General features: G+C 45.8%; 1 protein-coding gene across 5 annotated transcripts in view; it reads right to left on the reverse strand.

Annotated features, from left to right (window-relative positions):
* Exosc10 (exosome component 10) overlaps window positions 1-15,215 on the reverse strand; it is a 22,850-nt gene extending 7,635 nt beyond the window's left edge. For 2 of the 5 annotated variants that reach the window (XM_021733423.3, XM_078025276.1), the window contains exons 1-17: window positions 15,053-15,215; window positions 13,203-13,339; window positions 12,008-12,131; window positions 10,087-10,191; window positions 9,378-9,543; window positions 9,078-9,192; window positions 7,786-7,861; window positions 7,480-7,590; window positions 7,044-7,187; window positions 6,436-6,626; window positions 5,381-5,537; window positions 5,074-5,222; window positions 4,332-4,382; window positions 3,113-3,224; window positions 1,160-1,210; window positions 944-1,022; window positions 735-841 (exon numbers count right to left, since the gene is read on the reverse strand). In XM_021733423.3, coding sequence (XP_021589098.1) covers window positions 735-841; window positions 944-1,022; window positions 1,160-1,210; window positions 3,113-3,224; window positions 4,332-4,382; window positions 5,074-5,222; window positions 5,381-5,537; window positions 6,436-6,626; window positions 7,044-7,187; window positions 7,480-7,590; window positions 7,786-7,861; window positions 9,078-9,192; window positions 9,378-9,543; window positions 10,087-10,191; window positions 12,008-12,131; window positions 13,203-13,339; window positions 15,053-15,163 — 1,986 coding nt within the window. In that variant the 5' untranslated portion in view covers window positions 15,164-15,215. Of the gene's footprint in view, window positions 1-734; window positions 842-943; window positions 1,023-1,159; window positions 1,211-3,112; window positions 3,225-4,331; window positions 4,383-5,073; window positions 5,223-5,380; window positions 5,538-6,435; window positions 6,627-7,043; window positions 7,188-7,479; window positions 7,591-7,785; window positions 7,862-9,077; window positions 9,193-9,377; window positions 9,544-10,086; window positions 10,192-12,007; window positions 12,132-13,202; window positions 13,340-14,273; window positions 14,710-15,052 lie in introns of those variants that run through there. The other 3 variants (XM_040287917.2, XM_005317448.5, XM_013364401.4) reach the window with 3 other exon arrangements.
* Window positions 15,216-15,684: the final 469 nt, after the last annotated feature.

The following is a 15,684-nucleotide window of genomic DNA, read 5'->3' on the forward strand; positions in this document are numbered from 1 at the left end:
ATGACCACTCCACAGACCTGCCTTGGCTGCACCTCACTTCCTCTCAGGAACCACAGTGCAACCATTGGCAAAGTTTGCTCTTCTTGGAGAGTACATGTAGAAAGTGCTGGGCACAGGCAGGAAGGTGCACACAGCACAGACTCCATATCTGATTAGACAGACAGTGAGTTGGATGTGGCAAGTGACAGGAAAGAGGAGCCTTGGATGCTAGAGGGTTTTGTCCTGAGCAGTTGGAGAGATGGAGACGGCAGAGAAGCTGGTTCAAGGGAGGAGGTTTTGGTTCTGGCCCTGACAGAGGGCTGTGATCCTACTCGGCATCCTCAGGGAGGTGTTAGGGACACTGCTGGGTATTGGCCTGGGTTCATGTCAGGTGGGAACATGGGATTGAGCAGATCAATGAAATGCATCTTTTAATCCAGTAGGCTTGAGAGATACCCCTGCTCAAGGCATGGAGATGGGCAGTCCCTGCTGGTGGCTGTGTCTGAAAGCTGTGCATCTGTCACCTCAGCCACACCCTCCCCCCTGCTGGGCAGCTTTCCCTTGAGGGGAAGCCAGGGCGTGTCCTGCAGACGACCTCCTTGGAGGGCTGTCTCCCTGCACCTCTCCTTCCACTGCTGCAGTTTCACTCTGGTTAGTCTCCAGGGTGTGTGAATGCTCCTGGCAGACAGCCTGCTGGACGAACCCCACAATACCCACAAAGCTACCTCACCTCACCGGAGCTTCCTGTTACTCACATTAAACAATGTGATGACGGCTGTGGCGAGAAGGCATTTGGTATCCAGCAAGGTCTCCTCTTTTTGGTTAGTGAAGAGGTCCGACTGTTTCTGAGCTGGCACAGATCCTAGCCGCATGAAGTCAGGAAGGTCAAAGCCCGTGGCCTGAGGCAGAGCGGCTCTGAGCCGTGCCAACCCCACTCTTCCTGAGCCCAGGGGTTTCTACTTACTAGCAGTGGGTGTGACTGGGTAGCCATCTGGAGTGGCATGGGAACAGTCATGAGGGCCAAAGAGAACATTCTCCAACCTCTGCATCAAAACAAAACCAGCAGGCCACATGTAAATCTTGGAAGCAGCAGGAGCTGGCCCATAAGGTTTGTGTACATGGACTCTGATGGCTGTCCCTTCCACCCACCACCACGGGGACAGAGGTAATGACACTCCACCTCGACACTGGGCAGCGGCCCGCTCTTCTTCACTCCAGCTGCAGCTTCAGACTAAGGAGGAAAGACAAGGGGCAGTGAGGGAGGCTGCATAAGCTTGAGGACACGTCTCCCCGCAGACTGTGGTTCCCGGGGATGTGTTTCTCTAGAACCCAGAAAGACCGCTGCGTCCTCATCCCTCCCAGTGCCTGGCACTATAGATATCTGGTGCTCAGGAATCGTGCAATCAAAGAACAGAGCTCTTTATCACGATGAGGCACCACAGGAAAGATTCCAAAGAGCCTGCAAGAGTGTCTTCTCTAGCGGTATGGGGCTCCTTCTACTTGGACAAACTGCAGAGCTAAGAAAGACATTTATATTTTTTCTTGAGGTGCTGGGGATGGAACCCAGGGCCTTGCACCTGCTAAGCAACCACTCGACCATGAGACACAGCCCCTGGCCCCCAGAAAGACAAGTGCCAATGTGTTCATGCTCAGATTCTTCTTTGATTTTCTGTCTTTCTGGACCAATTATCTTTCAAAAAAACTACCACATGCTGCTATTACTACTGAGCCAACACATTGAAAACTGTCCCAGTATTATAAACCAAGAGAATGCATGCTGTTTTATGGAATGATTTGCAGCCCAACCACATAATGGAAGGTAAAGTCAATTAAGAAGGTGAAACAAGGGCTGGGGATGTGGCTCAAGCGGTAGCGCGCTCGTCTGGCATGCGTGCGGCCCGGGTTCGATCCTCAGCACCACATACCAACAAAGATGTTGTGTCCGCCGAGAACTAAAAAATAAATATTAAAAATTCTCTCTCTCTCTCTCTCTCTCTCTCTCTCTCTCTCTCTCTCTCCCCCCTCTCTCAAATAAAAAAAAAAAAAAAAAAAAGAAGGTGAAACAAGGGTTGTGGCTCAGTGGTAGAGCGCTCGCCTAGCACAGGCGGACCCGGGTTCAATCCTTAGCACCGCATAAAAATAAAGGCATTGTCTATCTACATCTAAAAATTAAATAAATGTTAAAAAAAAAAAAAAAAAGGTGAAACAAAAAGCCTCAAACCAAGACATGCTGTCATGTCTCCAGGACCCACAAGACATGCTCATGTCCCTACTCCTGTGCACTTTGCACTTCACCATCCTGTGGATACCTGTGTGGCAGGGGCCGTGCCACTTTCCCCGAGTCTGTCTAAACTTCAGCCTCTCCTTCACACATATTCCTTTTCTGAATCTCCGATTTTTTCTTTCTTTCTTTTTGCTGTGCTGGGGATGAAACCCAGGGCCTTACACATGCTGGCCAAGTGCTCTTCCACCAAGCTCTACCCTAGCCCTAAATTCCCACTTCCTACCTTCCCAATCACCTAGGTTTTGAATGTGGAGAAAATGGTCTTGGATTCCACCTTCATCATGCCCCAAATTCAGTTTAGATAACAGGTCTACATACTTCATGCTGAAGAAAAACTGGCACCTGTTACAAAGTCCCTCTGATCTTTCGTTCTGGTACCTCCTATATCTGTTCTTTCCATTCCGTGACAACCACACACTCTCAGAGCACTCTCTCTTAACATCTGGACCATTGCTGGGCTTCCAACATGAGCTCCCTGTACTGAGATCCCCACCTCATCACATTCTGCCAGATTAACTGCCTTACAGCAACAGCTAATTAGCCTAGCCACTAGATGCTACTGGCTATCAGATCAGCAAAGATAAGGTCATAAAATGATCAGGATGAATTTTAGTTCCTTTTTAATATGCGTGGTATTGGGAAGAATTTTATCTTTCGACTATCATAAAGTAATGCACAGGTTGGGCGTGAAGTTCAGTGGTAGAGTGCTTGTCTAGCATGTGTAAGGTTCTGGTTGACCCCCAGCACCACAAAAAAAAAAAAAAAAAAAAAAGGCAGCTAAAATCCAAAAGGACACACCTACTTCCAAGAGTTAGCAGGATGAACAGCCTGTTGAGTTGGGATTCTTACCTTGAGCAGGGGCATCTCTCGAGCCTGTTGGATTAAAAGATGCATTTCATTGATCTGCTGTCGTACAAGAGGCGGTACTGGGTTGCAGCAAGCTATGATGCCCTGCGGTTCCCTAAAGACAAGGGAGAACATGCTCAACTCACTTTAGAAACAGTCCTTAGTGACTTCCCAAGAGAATAATGACTAGGAAAAGCCAGGGTCCATGGCTAAGCTAAAGAACCAGAAGAGAGATGATAGGAAGCAGCCAGGCCAATGCTTACACTAGGCCCACTCTGGCCTGAGTCCACACACGGGAGAGCTGGAAACAGACACTCTGGCACTGCTGGTTCTCAGTTCTACAGGATGAGCAACAGACTGGATTCTGATTCTTACTCATACTTCAAGGGACATTACAAAATGCTCAAAATCATGAGGTCTTGCAGGCACACGGTGCACACCTATATATAATCCCAGCAATTTAGGAGGCTGAGACCCTAAGCAACTTAGTAAGACCCTGTCTTAAAATACAAAATAAGGTCTGGGGATGTGGCTCAGTGGTAAAGTGTTCCTAGGTTCAATCCTTATATAAAACAAACAACAACAACAACACATGAGGTCTTTTTTTTTTTTTGGGTTACCAGGGATTGAATCCACGGTTATTTAACCATTGAGCCACATCCCCAGCACCTATCTATCGCTTTTAAAGTTTTAAAAAATATATTATTTAGTTGTAGACAGACATAATACCTTTATTTTATTTATTAATTTTTATGTGGTGCTGAGGATTGAACCCCGTGCCTTACATGTTGTGTTTTATTTTGAGACAGGGTCTTGCTAAGTTGCTCAGGCTGGCCTAGAAATTGTGATCCTCCTGCCTCAGCCTTCTGAGTAGCTGGGATTACAGGTGTATGCCACCATGACCGGCTATGAGGTGTTAGTTTGGAAGAAAGTACAGCTGAGAAAATCAGATTTTTTTCTTTCTCTGTAAGTGGCTGCTGTAGCTGCCAGAGACTCAAACACAACATAAGACATAATTATTAAAACATTCCAGTTTAGAAGTTTTAGATCTTACATGGCAGCTCTTGGGCAGTAATTTTCCATTTCTTGGACTTGCTACCTTCTGAATTTAGTACACTAATCTGAGTAAACAGCTTTGCGTTAGAGTAATCAAGAAAGCCCAACTCTAAAGGACATGTGGTCTACTGAGACAGTTGGAACACATTCACAAGCCCAGACTCACTTGGGCAGTTCTTCGGCTATCTTCAGCATCATGTGGTTCGGCAGTACGTATCTGGAATAGAACACATGGGATAACATGAAAATTCAGCTAGTAAGTTCCATTTGATGCTGGGGACATGACACAGGGGCAGAGTGCTTGCCCAGCATGTGCAAGATGCTGCGTTTGATCTGTAGGGCTGCAAAACACACACACACACACACACACACACAGCTATAACACAGAGGCAAAAACCAGCCTTCAGAGTGGAAGAAAGAAAAAAAAAAAAAAAGTCCAGGTGGATGTGGAGGCTCACATCACATCCCTACAGACCCATGGGGCTGAAGCAGGGTGAATGCAAGGCCACCTGGGCAACTTGGCGAGAACCTGTCTCAAAAGAGTAAATAAAGATTGCAGTGGATGTCGCTCAGTATTTTTTTTTTTTTTAAGAGAGAGTGAGAGAGAGGAGAGAGAGAGAGAGAGAGAGAGAGAGAGAGAGAGAGAGAGAGAGAGAGAGAATTTTTAATGTTTTATTGTTTAGTTCTCGGCGGACACAACATCTTTGTTGGTATGTGGTGCTGAGGATCGAACCCGGGCGGCACGCATGCCAGGTGAGCGCGCTACCGCTTGAGCCACATCCCCAGCCCGATGTCGCTCAGTATTGTGGAGTGCTCCTGGGTTCCATCCCAGGGCTACAAAGTCCCTTTCCTGTCAACAGACAAGCCCAGCCTAGAAGAAAGGATTAAAGGACTCTGAATTCCCTTACCCATAACTTTCATCCTCCCTTCGAGCTGTTTTATCCCTCCAGGCAAAAAGCAGCTGGAAAGCTGTCAACTGCTGCGAGTTGAGATGCTTCTTTTGCTTCCGATACAGTTCAAGGTAGGACTCATCAGTGAAGACAGGTTTGACAAATTTCTGCAGAATGTTAAATATGCAAGATCAATAGATTGAAAATTGTGCCCTGGGCTCTTGAAAATGTTTGGCTCTTGTCACAGAAGTGAAGAACAAAAGTGAGAACTAGATCCTAATCAGAAGTGAGTGCTGACTGTGGGGCTTGTGTGGGCCTGGTGTACCTTGAGGCAGATGTCCCTGCTCCGCTGCCACACCACCTGCAACTGGACAGGCTGGTCTCCACCTCGCTCCCACAGCTCTACCCTCATTCTGTCGTAGATGTAGAGCAAGTAATGGGTGTCGTCCCGGGCATAGCTGAGCATTTCTTCAGGCAGAGGGCTAGAATTTAAACACAGGGCTTGGTTCTGCTTACTGCCCCAGGGATAGCAATCCACTCTGTCTACTCACTGGATGCTAGGGCTTTCTTGAACCCTTCTGGTTTCAAAGAGTCTTTTAAAGCCAGTTATTATGGTCATACCAACATTTCTTGCACTTTTTTTTTTTTTTTTTTTTGGTACTAGGGATTGAACCCAGGAGCACTTAACCACTAAGCCATATACATCCCCAGCTCTTTTTTGTATTTTATTTAGAGACAGGGTCTCACTAACTTGCTTAGGGCCTAAGTTGCTGAGGCTGGCATTGAACTTGTGATCCTCCTGCCTCAGCCTCCTGAGCTGCTGGATTACAGGTGATGCCATCACCAGACCATATGTGAACTTTGTTGGTCCAAATAAATTTTGTTACTATTTAGAAATTCACACATGTTGAAATGGAGAGAAGCTCAGAGGCATCTTACAAGGCACGGTACCTCAGGGAGGTAGCCAGCCATGATCAAACCTGGGGCTGTGGTTTCCAGAAAGCAGGGTAAAACTGCTACAACCCTGTGCTACTAAATCAACTGTGCACCTGAGCTTTCTCTCACACCTCAGGAGATAACTCATCCCTGCTAGAGCCAGCAGAGTTGCAAAGAAGGCAGAATGGCACTGGTCAATGCTGACAAGGCATGCTTCTTTTTTCAATCACTACTTCCAAGAAGCAAAGTGTAACAACCAACCTGATATAAACTCCACATTTCCATCCTAAACTTTTCTATTTGTGTTGCAAAAAACTCCCAGGAAAAGTCTAATACACTCATTTGAAATAAAGCAGTAACCTGAACATATTCTTCCCGGCAAGAGGTTAGTGGACCCCAGGCCTCGATCTTGCCACCCACACTTCCTGCCAAGTGCAAACTAACCGTATCCTCCAGTCAGCTAGCTGGTACTGCTTGTTTGATTCCACGCTGCAGTAGAGTTTCAGCAGGTGATCGAGCGAGTGCCTGCCCAGGTTAAGAAGGCGTGCTGCTTGGTGGGTATCAAACATGTTTACTACGTATAGCCCAAAGTCTTTCTGTAGCCACTCAATGTCGGAATCGGCACCATGGAAGACCTGAAAACAAAACCAACGCCATGTGATACACCAACAGAAGCCCCTGTCTCTGAAGACAAAGCTGCCTCAAGGCCATCAGCGCCTGGGATTGGAGGCCAGCCTGGAGATGAAGATGCATGTGGTTTTAAATGTTTCCTTTAATTTAGGGCCCAGCCTTTGTCTGTACTTGTATTATACAAGGTTACAGGCTGAAGCAGCTCTATGGGCTCTAAGCAAGTCCTCAAGTCCATGCAATCCTGATGGATTAGGCTCTTTGCTGCAGCCGCTAACATGACCCCGGCTCCAAGTAGCAGCAAGCTAGAGACAAGAAGTTAGCATGTGCAGGGCAGGAAATGACATGATTTCTTTTAACCGTGTGCTCTAGGTGAAAGACTGCAACCCCACCTCACATGCTGGAGCTGGAGAGGGCCGGCTGACCTTAACAATAGCTGGGTCTGTGAGGCTCTCGTTGAGGATATACATGTCACTGCGAAGCTCCAGGGTGTCCACGATGAAGTCTTCTGTTCGGGTGGAAATCTGCATCAGGCAGGTGAGTCCCAGGAAGCTCCTGTAAGAGTGGTGCTAAGACAGAGAGAGGGAGGGGACGGGAGGATGGTATCCGCTAGCCTTTCCTTTACCAACTGTTTTATCTATTAACTTATATTTGGTGCTGAGGACGGAACCCAGGACCTTGTGAATGCTAATCAGCATGTGCTCTACCACTGAGTTATGCCCCAGCTCCTCCTCCACCAATTTTGAAATCAATTATACAGCAGCAAAAAATTCCATTAAAATTTGTGCTAATTTCCTACTTCTCAAGTAAGTGAATTCCCGAAAATGTAAAAATTTCACTCAAGGGTCAATTACAAGATACCTCTAAGTCTACAGCAAATTCTTGACAATTCAAGAGTTTTTCGTTGAGTTCCACAAGTTTGTCCAGGGAGGATACAAAATGGCAGGGTGTTTCTTCTACAGGTCTGTACAACTGGAGCAAGTACAGTGAGAAAAAGAAAAGAATATTAAAACCACCCTCACTAAAATACCAAGCAAACTATGAGTCCAAGCAGTGGCCTAAACTCCCTACTTTAAACATATTAAAGGAAAGTCAAAATTAGATCAAATAATCTGCTTTCACTCTTCTTCCCAGGCCCCTCTGACATCACTATAACTGGGCACTAACCTGGGGTTGTGGCTTCTGAAGCACTGACTCTGGGGGTGTGAAGTGATCTAGTTCATATTGATAAGGATGTGCAAACCTAATCAATAAAACAAAAAGAAACCATTTGATTAATTCCATCAGTCAAAGGAAAAGCTGTTCTGATACAACATGTAAAAACAAGTGAGAACCAAGCATTGTGAAACTACCTTCCCTTTGCCAAAGCATCATTGGTGCAGTGATAATTCATGAGCATCAAATAAATAAGGCAATGTGTGATGGCCCTGACCACAGGACAATTTGTCTGTTTCTTCAGGGAGAATTGAAGAACTGAGACTTGACGAACATGTGAGTACTTTCTTGCAAACACTGGATGGTTGGTGTTGTAGATGACACAAAAATGAAAAATTCATAATTCCTTATGGTTTGGAAAAATAAATTGATGAAGTTGAGAGAGAGTGGGGCAAATATTCTGGTTGACCATGGGCTAAATGTTTTTTCCCTTCTTCTCTCCTGAATTTGCATAAACATCCCGAGCCTGTGGTGAGTTTGAGGGCAGAGTTACCTTTCATTCCTTCTATTTCTCCAGCAACTTAGTCTGGCCTCACAGTGCAGAGAGGGGGCAAGGAATGAATGTAAACAGCCCCTGGCTATGTGTGAGAAAGAGGCAAAGCCAACTTCATTATGCCAAACCCCATATGTCTATTCTCTCTCCCTTTTTTGAGATGGGATCTTGCTATGTTGCCTGGGCTGGTTTCAAGCTCATGAGCTCAAGTGACCCTCCCAAGTAACTGGGACTATAAGTGTACACCTTCTTGCTGTGTTTTTGATGCTGGAGACTGAACCCAGGGCCTTGCACATGCGAGGCACACACTGCCACTAAACAGCATTCCTGCCCATTTATCTATTTGAAGTGAAGTTTTCGCAAGATGCCAATGCTGCCAGTGAACAACCCTATTCTTTGCCTCACCTTAAGGCGAGTCACTCCTGTGAAAAGGCAGGATAGCATGGGCAAAAGGCAACTTGAAGAAAATGGGGGTTTGCAGTTCTAGTCTTGGGGAAGTCAGCATCTTTAATATCATAGCAAATGGGAGCTAGAGTACCTGCCACTGCTTGGTACCTGGTGAGGGTAACCTGGGACAGTGCTATGTTGGTCTCTGTGAACACAAACAGGATGCTCAGTTGCTAATATTTGTGTGAGAATGAGGCAAAAACCACCTGTTTGACTTTTTCACATACACATTTTATAAAAGTGAAACCAAGTGAAAATGAATCAAAAATTTGAGTAGAAGGCTTAGACACAGGCAAACTCTTACATGTCCTGCTCAACCTGCTGGGTTCGCTGCTGATGGATGAAATCCGCCAGGGCAGGGGGTACATCCAAGTCCTCAGGACGGTCCTGGGGGCGTTCCCGCCTTTCTTTAGAAAGAGCTGGAGATCCAAGCAGTGACAAAAACACCATCACAAAGGGACACACACCTTAAGGTCTTTTCTAGCTTTCCGGGTATCACTGACTCCCTTTGAAGAACGGAAGGCAGAGAGACCTTCACCCCTTTGCTGCCTTTGGCATCAGACGGAAGAGAAGATTCACACACAGCAGCATGTGCAATACTCACGTGGAGGGAGCGGCTTCTGAGCATTGGGCTTGACGAAGATCTTTGGAAGAAACGGAGTGTTGGAATTGTCAATCTTCTCTCGAAACTTGAGTTGAGGTCGGATAATGTTTTTTGCATGAAGTAGTCGAAAAGTTTCAGATTTTGCTTTCCTGCCATATTCTCCTGCCTGTGATCAATGCATACAAATGTCTTATGCCACAGCAACCTGATGAGTTAGAAAAGCAAACTATAACCAGGCATGGTAGTGCATGCTTATAATGCTAGTGACTTGGGAGGCTGAGGCAAGAGGAAGTCTGATCCTGAGGAGGATCATAAGTTCAAGGCTAGCCTTGGAAACTTTGTAAGATCCTATCTTACAATTTTAATAATAGATAAAAAGGACTAGGGGTGTAGCTCAGTGGTAGTACATCCCCTGCATTCAATCTTTAATACCAGGAAAAAAAAAAAAGTAAATTCCAGTTGATGGTCTTCCAAGGAGATAAAAACATTTTGAGAGCTACTCATTTCATTTAGAATGTCTGTGCATGGGAGACTAGGAGTGCAAAGTGGAAGGGGTGGAGTCAGGCTCTATATATTTATGAGAACAAGCTAAACGAGGCAGTGCCAGCTCTGCCCAGCAAGTCAGACAGAAGTACACATTCGAGTGGGCAAGAGCCCTTTGAAAAAGCTTCCATGAAGGCCCTCATCAAAACTGAAAAGATGCCCTCACCTTCCGGTTCCAGCTGGACACTATTGTTTTGGGGACCTGTAGTCCTGCAGGGAGGACAGGTTGTTGATGCTTATTCACACCTGATGCTTCATCCAGCAAAATACCCTAAGAGCAAATGAGATATTAGGTTAGTATCTTCCTTTTGAGGTTAGCAAAGTTAATTCCCTGACATTTTTAAGAAATTTATTTGCAGAATTATGTGAGAGAATATGTACGTATCAATGCACATACGAAAACATACCTTAAGTATATGCAGTTTTTATTTGTCAATCAAAAAATAACCTTTTTTTATTTTTGCCACAGTGCACACCTATAATCCAAGCAACTTGGGAGGCATAGGCAGAAGGATCACAAGCTTGAGGCCAGCCTTAGCAACTTAGTGAGACTTTTTTTTTTTTAATTTTTTTTAGTTATAGATGGACACAATACCTTTATCTTATTTATTTATTTTAATATGGTGCTGAGGATTGAACCCAGGTACCTCAGATGTGCTAGGCAAGAGCTCTACCACTAAGCCACAATCCTAGCCCAGAGACATTTTTTTTTTAAAGTAAAAAAGGTTGATGATGGCCAGGTGCAGTGGCACATACTTATAATCCCAGCAGCTTGGGAGGCTGAGGCAGAAGGATTTCGAATTCAAAGTCAGCTTCAGCAACTTAGCGAGGCACTTAGCAACAAAGCAAGAACTTGTCTCTAAATAAAATATAAAAAAGGAGTAGGGACATGGCTCAGTGGTTGAGCACCTCTGAGTTAAATTCTCAGTACCAAACCAAACCAGACCAAAAAACGTTGATGATGTAGCTCAGTGGTAAAGTTAGGGAGTTGGGGTTGTGGTCCAGAAGTAGAGCACTTGCCTTACACCCTCCATGCACACACACATGCAAACACACACACACAAATGTGCATCACTGTGTGAGAGGTGGGGTGATTAGGGAGTTATACCAAGCAACTGAAGCATTATATGTTCACAGATAGGTAGGGCAGTAATTACTAACTCCTGACCTGATTGACCCTCTATAGCTATGAACTTGGCTGAATGTCCAAATATGATTTCACAATGTAATGTGGCCACTAAAATAAAGATAGAGGACTGTGTCTGTTAAATAAAGAAGTATAGGGGCTGAGGGTGTAGCTCAGTGGTATAGCACTTGCCTAGTATGCACACAACCCTGGGTTTTGTTCCCAGTACAGGGAAGAGGTGAGTGCCAGGGGAAGTACACTAGTTAGAATGAGAATAACGGTAGCCTGTCTAATGTGTACAAACAGGCGTGGAAAATCAGTTTGTGCACTATTAAAAGAAATGCACCCACGTGACAGATGATAGAATGGCAGGACCTAAAGAGACTCCTCTAAAAGATTGTGGGCATTTAGGCTGGGAAGAGATGACCTCCTGGGACAGGAGAGCAGGATGTCAATATCTCCAGGGCTGTCACTGGTTGAAGGTTAGACTTACTTGGATGATCTGAGTATTTCTATAAATAATGCTCTCCTATGGACTTTGAAATAAATTGATATTGATCTAGATAGATATGAATCTCCTTTCAATTCTGCAGGTTGGGGTGTTAGAGACAGATTGTGAAAAACAATAAAAAAGAACTAAATTTTGGCTGGGCTGGTACAGAGGCTGCCTCTCTTGCAATACAAACAGAATTTGCAAATCAGAAAAATAGATTCATAGACACTTAAAAAAAAAACAAAGAGGTTTCCCCAGGGAGTGATTTTTTCTTTTTTTAAGCCAGTGATATTTTAAAGACAACTGTTGTTACTTTTGAAGAAAAAGATGCCAATTATCAGAAGGAGCAGTTAGTTCCTGTACCAAATGCTAAAATCACTTCCTTTTCATTTTCTAAGGTGCTGGGTTACTCCTTGCTTTCATACAACACTCTTCATTTGTCAGTGAAGTGTCTGGCAAAGTACTCACCACTCTCTCCAGAATCACATCATTGGTGTCCACTAATAAATCAAACTTGTCCTCCAGCTCAGTCACCTTGCTCCGATCCTTAATGTTGCTGCGACACCCATGGTACTGCATCACCCTACTCATGCTAAGGAGAGAAAAGCCAAGGTCAGTCTGTGCATCTTTATCTCATGATTTGAAGGAGAAACTTATCTCAAAGATTCTTACACATGATTATATATATACATGTATATATATACATGTATATATATTTATATATGTGTGTGAGTGTTGTACACACACTGGGGATTGAACTCAGGAGCACTCAACCACTGAGCCACATTCCCAACCCTATTTTGTATTTTATTTAGAGACAGGGTCTCACTGAGTTGCTTAGTGCCTTGCTTTTGCTGAGGCTGGCTTTGAACTCGCAATCCTCCTGCTACAGCCTCCTGAGCCGCCGGGATTCCAGGCATGTGTCATTGTGCCCAGTCACATGATACTATATTAATAATGTATGCTGTGTTTATTGTTTTAACATGGCAAATGTGAGTTTTTCTAATTTTTCATACAATAGTTAAACAAAAATTAATGTTTATGTATTATCTGTCCTAAAATACACTGATTTTCAAGTTCCATATTAATTCAAAAAGATCTGCTGCCTAAAAGTGCAAAAGTTGATATATTTTTTAAAAGTTAAACTAAGGGGCTGGGGATGTGGCTCAAGCAGTAGCGCGCTCGCCTGGCATGCGTGAGGCCCGGGTTCGATCCTCAGCACCACATACCAACAAAGATGTTGTGTCCCCCGAGAACTTAAAAATAAATATTAAAAATTCTCTCTCTCTCCTCTCTCAAAAATAAATAAATAAATAAACACTGATATCATAAAAAAAAAAAAAAAAAAAAGCCGGCCTATGCAAGTCAGTAACATCCTATTTCAAAATAAAATAAAATTGAAAAAAAGGCTGGTAATGGAGCTCAGTGATAAAGCATCTGCTGACATGCATGAGGCCCCAGGGTTCAATCTCCAGCACCACATACACAAAAAAGTTAAACTAAAAATTATTTCCTTAATGAAAATATACTGTGTCATTTTTACATTTCATCGTTGTTTATAGTACACAAAATTATGATTGAGGAGAAACAAATTTCAGAAAAAAATTATCCATCTCTTTGTTTTCATTTCCTTCATTAATACAAGAAAATACATAGTACTCACCATTGAAGCAACCTGTCTCCCTGTGTCTCACAAAATGCCTGGAAGCCAGGAAAACTTCGATAAAAATCATACTCATCACCAAACTGTGGTAAGCCTCCAGATGCCTTCGTGACTGCCACCACTGATCCAAGAGCGAACTGTCAAAACCCCAAATATACAGCACATTTAAAACACAGATCAGCATTTGCTCAGCAAGTCCCTGTTGGAAGATCTGCCCATACAGCATGTTGTACCAGTACTGAAGAAAAGAGATAGGCATCCAATCTTTTTTTTTTTTTTTGAGATTTTTAAAAAAATATTTATTTTTTAGTTATCAGCGGACACAACATCTTTGTTTGTATGTGGTGCTGAGGATCGAACCCGGGCCACATGCATGGCAGGCGAGCGCGCTACTGCTTGAGCCACATCCCCAGCCCAGGCATCCAATCTTATCTGCACAATGAATAACCCACTTGGTGCCACTCTACCCCCAGCCCTGTTCTGGTCCTGAGAATTCAATGAACCAAAGAACCCAGTTTGGAGCCAATGTTCCTGAAAGACTGGGGGGGGGGGTGACAAAACACATACACATACAGGGGCTGGGATGTAGCTCAGTGGAAGAAAGCCTGCCTAGCACTGTGAGGCCCAGGGTTCAATCCCTAGTACTGCAAAAACAAAACAACACAAAGCCATATAAAGTCATGTGTCCCTCTGCCTCATTTGGTGATTTCACCATCACACAGACCAGTACACACACACTAAGACAGCTGTGACATCACTAGGCTACATTATCTTGTATGTGGACTCTTGCTGACCAAAGACAAAATAACTTATATTTAAAATGGACCAGGTTTGTTCTTGGCTCCACCATCTATGATTTGTGATTTTGGTTAAGCTATTCCACTTATTTGGACCTTGGTTTCCTCCTCAGAAAAATGGGCATAATAAAAAGTATCTACCCCACAAGTTGCTGTGAGGATTGAATGAGTTAATAAAATCACCTCCCACAGCACCTGGCACATCAATGCTATTATTACCCAAGTTCAAATCCATGTGCTCTATACAAGATTTACTGTGCTTCTGTGTTTTTACCTTGACGACACCTAAAATCAATACAAGCGTCCTGCAGACTCGCTCGGTGACCGATTTACAACTGGCTCAGTGGCTACCAAGCAGCACTCCACTGAAATTCTTGGGTCATGAGAAAGGACCCGTCACCGACAAAGGGGGCGGGCGAGTGTAGGCCAAATGTCAGCCTTCCGAGCTTTGTGTACAAACGTCTCCCTCCAGCCAAAAAATGAGAAAGGAGGTGGCAATTAAGTCGCCGTGTGGTAGTGGGTGGCGCCCGGGACCACACCTCGCGGTTCGGGGCCCGCTGGGGCCGGGAAGTGCAGTGGACGGTGCCGCAGGTCAGGCGGCGGAGCGGGGGTTGCAGGCCCCGTGGCAAACTTGCCGGGCTGGCAGCGCCGCGGCTCGGAAAGGGCCACCCTAAGGCCTAAGCCTGGCCGGAGGTCGGCTCCCACAAGTAACTCCAAGGAGCTCCGCGTGCCCTCAGGGGAGGGCCTCATACTGCGCCCCGGCTCTGGGGCACGGATGCTGGGGTGACGAGGCGGCACCTCCGAGGGGGCCGCGGGCCCGTGCGGAAGGCGCAGCTGGCCGGGACCGGGAGCCGGCCGGGGGCCCAGAGGCCCTCCCCGCGACGAGCAGCCGGCGCTCCGCCCCCGGACCGCGTGGGCTCACAGCGAGCGGCGTCCCAGGCGCCGGCGTTCGCGGCCCGGTCCCCATCGGGCTCCGCTGCGGCGCGCGGCTCTTCCCCAGGCCCGCGGCCTCCTCCCGCCCCAGACAGGGAGCGCGGCTGCCGTCGAACCCACCTTCACGAAGCTGTCCGCGTCCGGGAAGCCCGGCAGCACCATGTCACTGTCGGGCTTGGTGGCACCAGTGGCCGACGGGGACTTGGGCTCCCGGGGACTGGGGGGCGCCATCTTCCTGGCCCGCAAGGCTCTTCTCGCGAGAGTGCCGCTGACGCGCGGCTAGCGCTCTACGCGTGCGCAGGGGCCCCGGTCCAGGAGCACGGGCTGGCGGGAGCTTGAGCTGGAGTGTCAGGTCTCCTATAGCCTTACCGTGTATCATCCCAGCAACCTTGTGACCCTGGGCGGGACCGGAGGACTCAGTTCTTGTATTTAGAGCCAGCTCCCGCCAACCTCTGGTTCCCTTCCGCCCTCACCGCGAGACCGGCGCCTGCAGTTACTCCCACCCTTGGCCTTCACTCCTAACGGCCTGTACGACCTTGACTTACGATTGTTCAACTTAAGAACTTCCCCGTTTTATGTCCGTATGAAATCACAGCCATACAACCATTCTGTTTTTCACTTTCGGTTACTAAAAAAATGACGAGATATCTTTCCATCTTCTAAATTCTTCAATTTCTTTCTTTAGTGTTCTGTAGTTTGTAGAGGTCTTTCACCTCTTTTTAAAAATTGAGGTTTTTTTTTTTTTTGGAGGC

This window comes from Ictidomys tridecemlineatus, chromosome 11 (genome assembly GCF_052094955.1).
Source record: "Ictidomys tridecemlineatus isolate mIctTri1 chromosome 11, mIctTri1.hap1, whole genome shotgun sequence".
In the NCBI taxonomy this organism is placed as follows: domain Eukaryota; kingdom Metazoa; phylum Chordata; class Mammalia; order Rodentia; family Sciuridae; genus Ictidomys; species Ictidomys tridecemlineatus.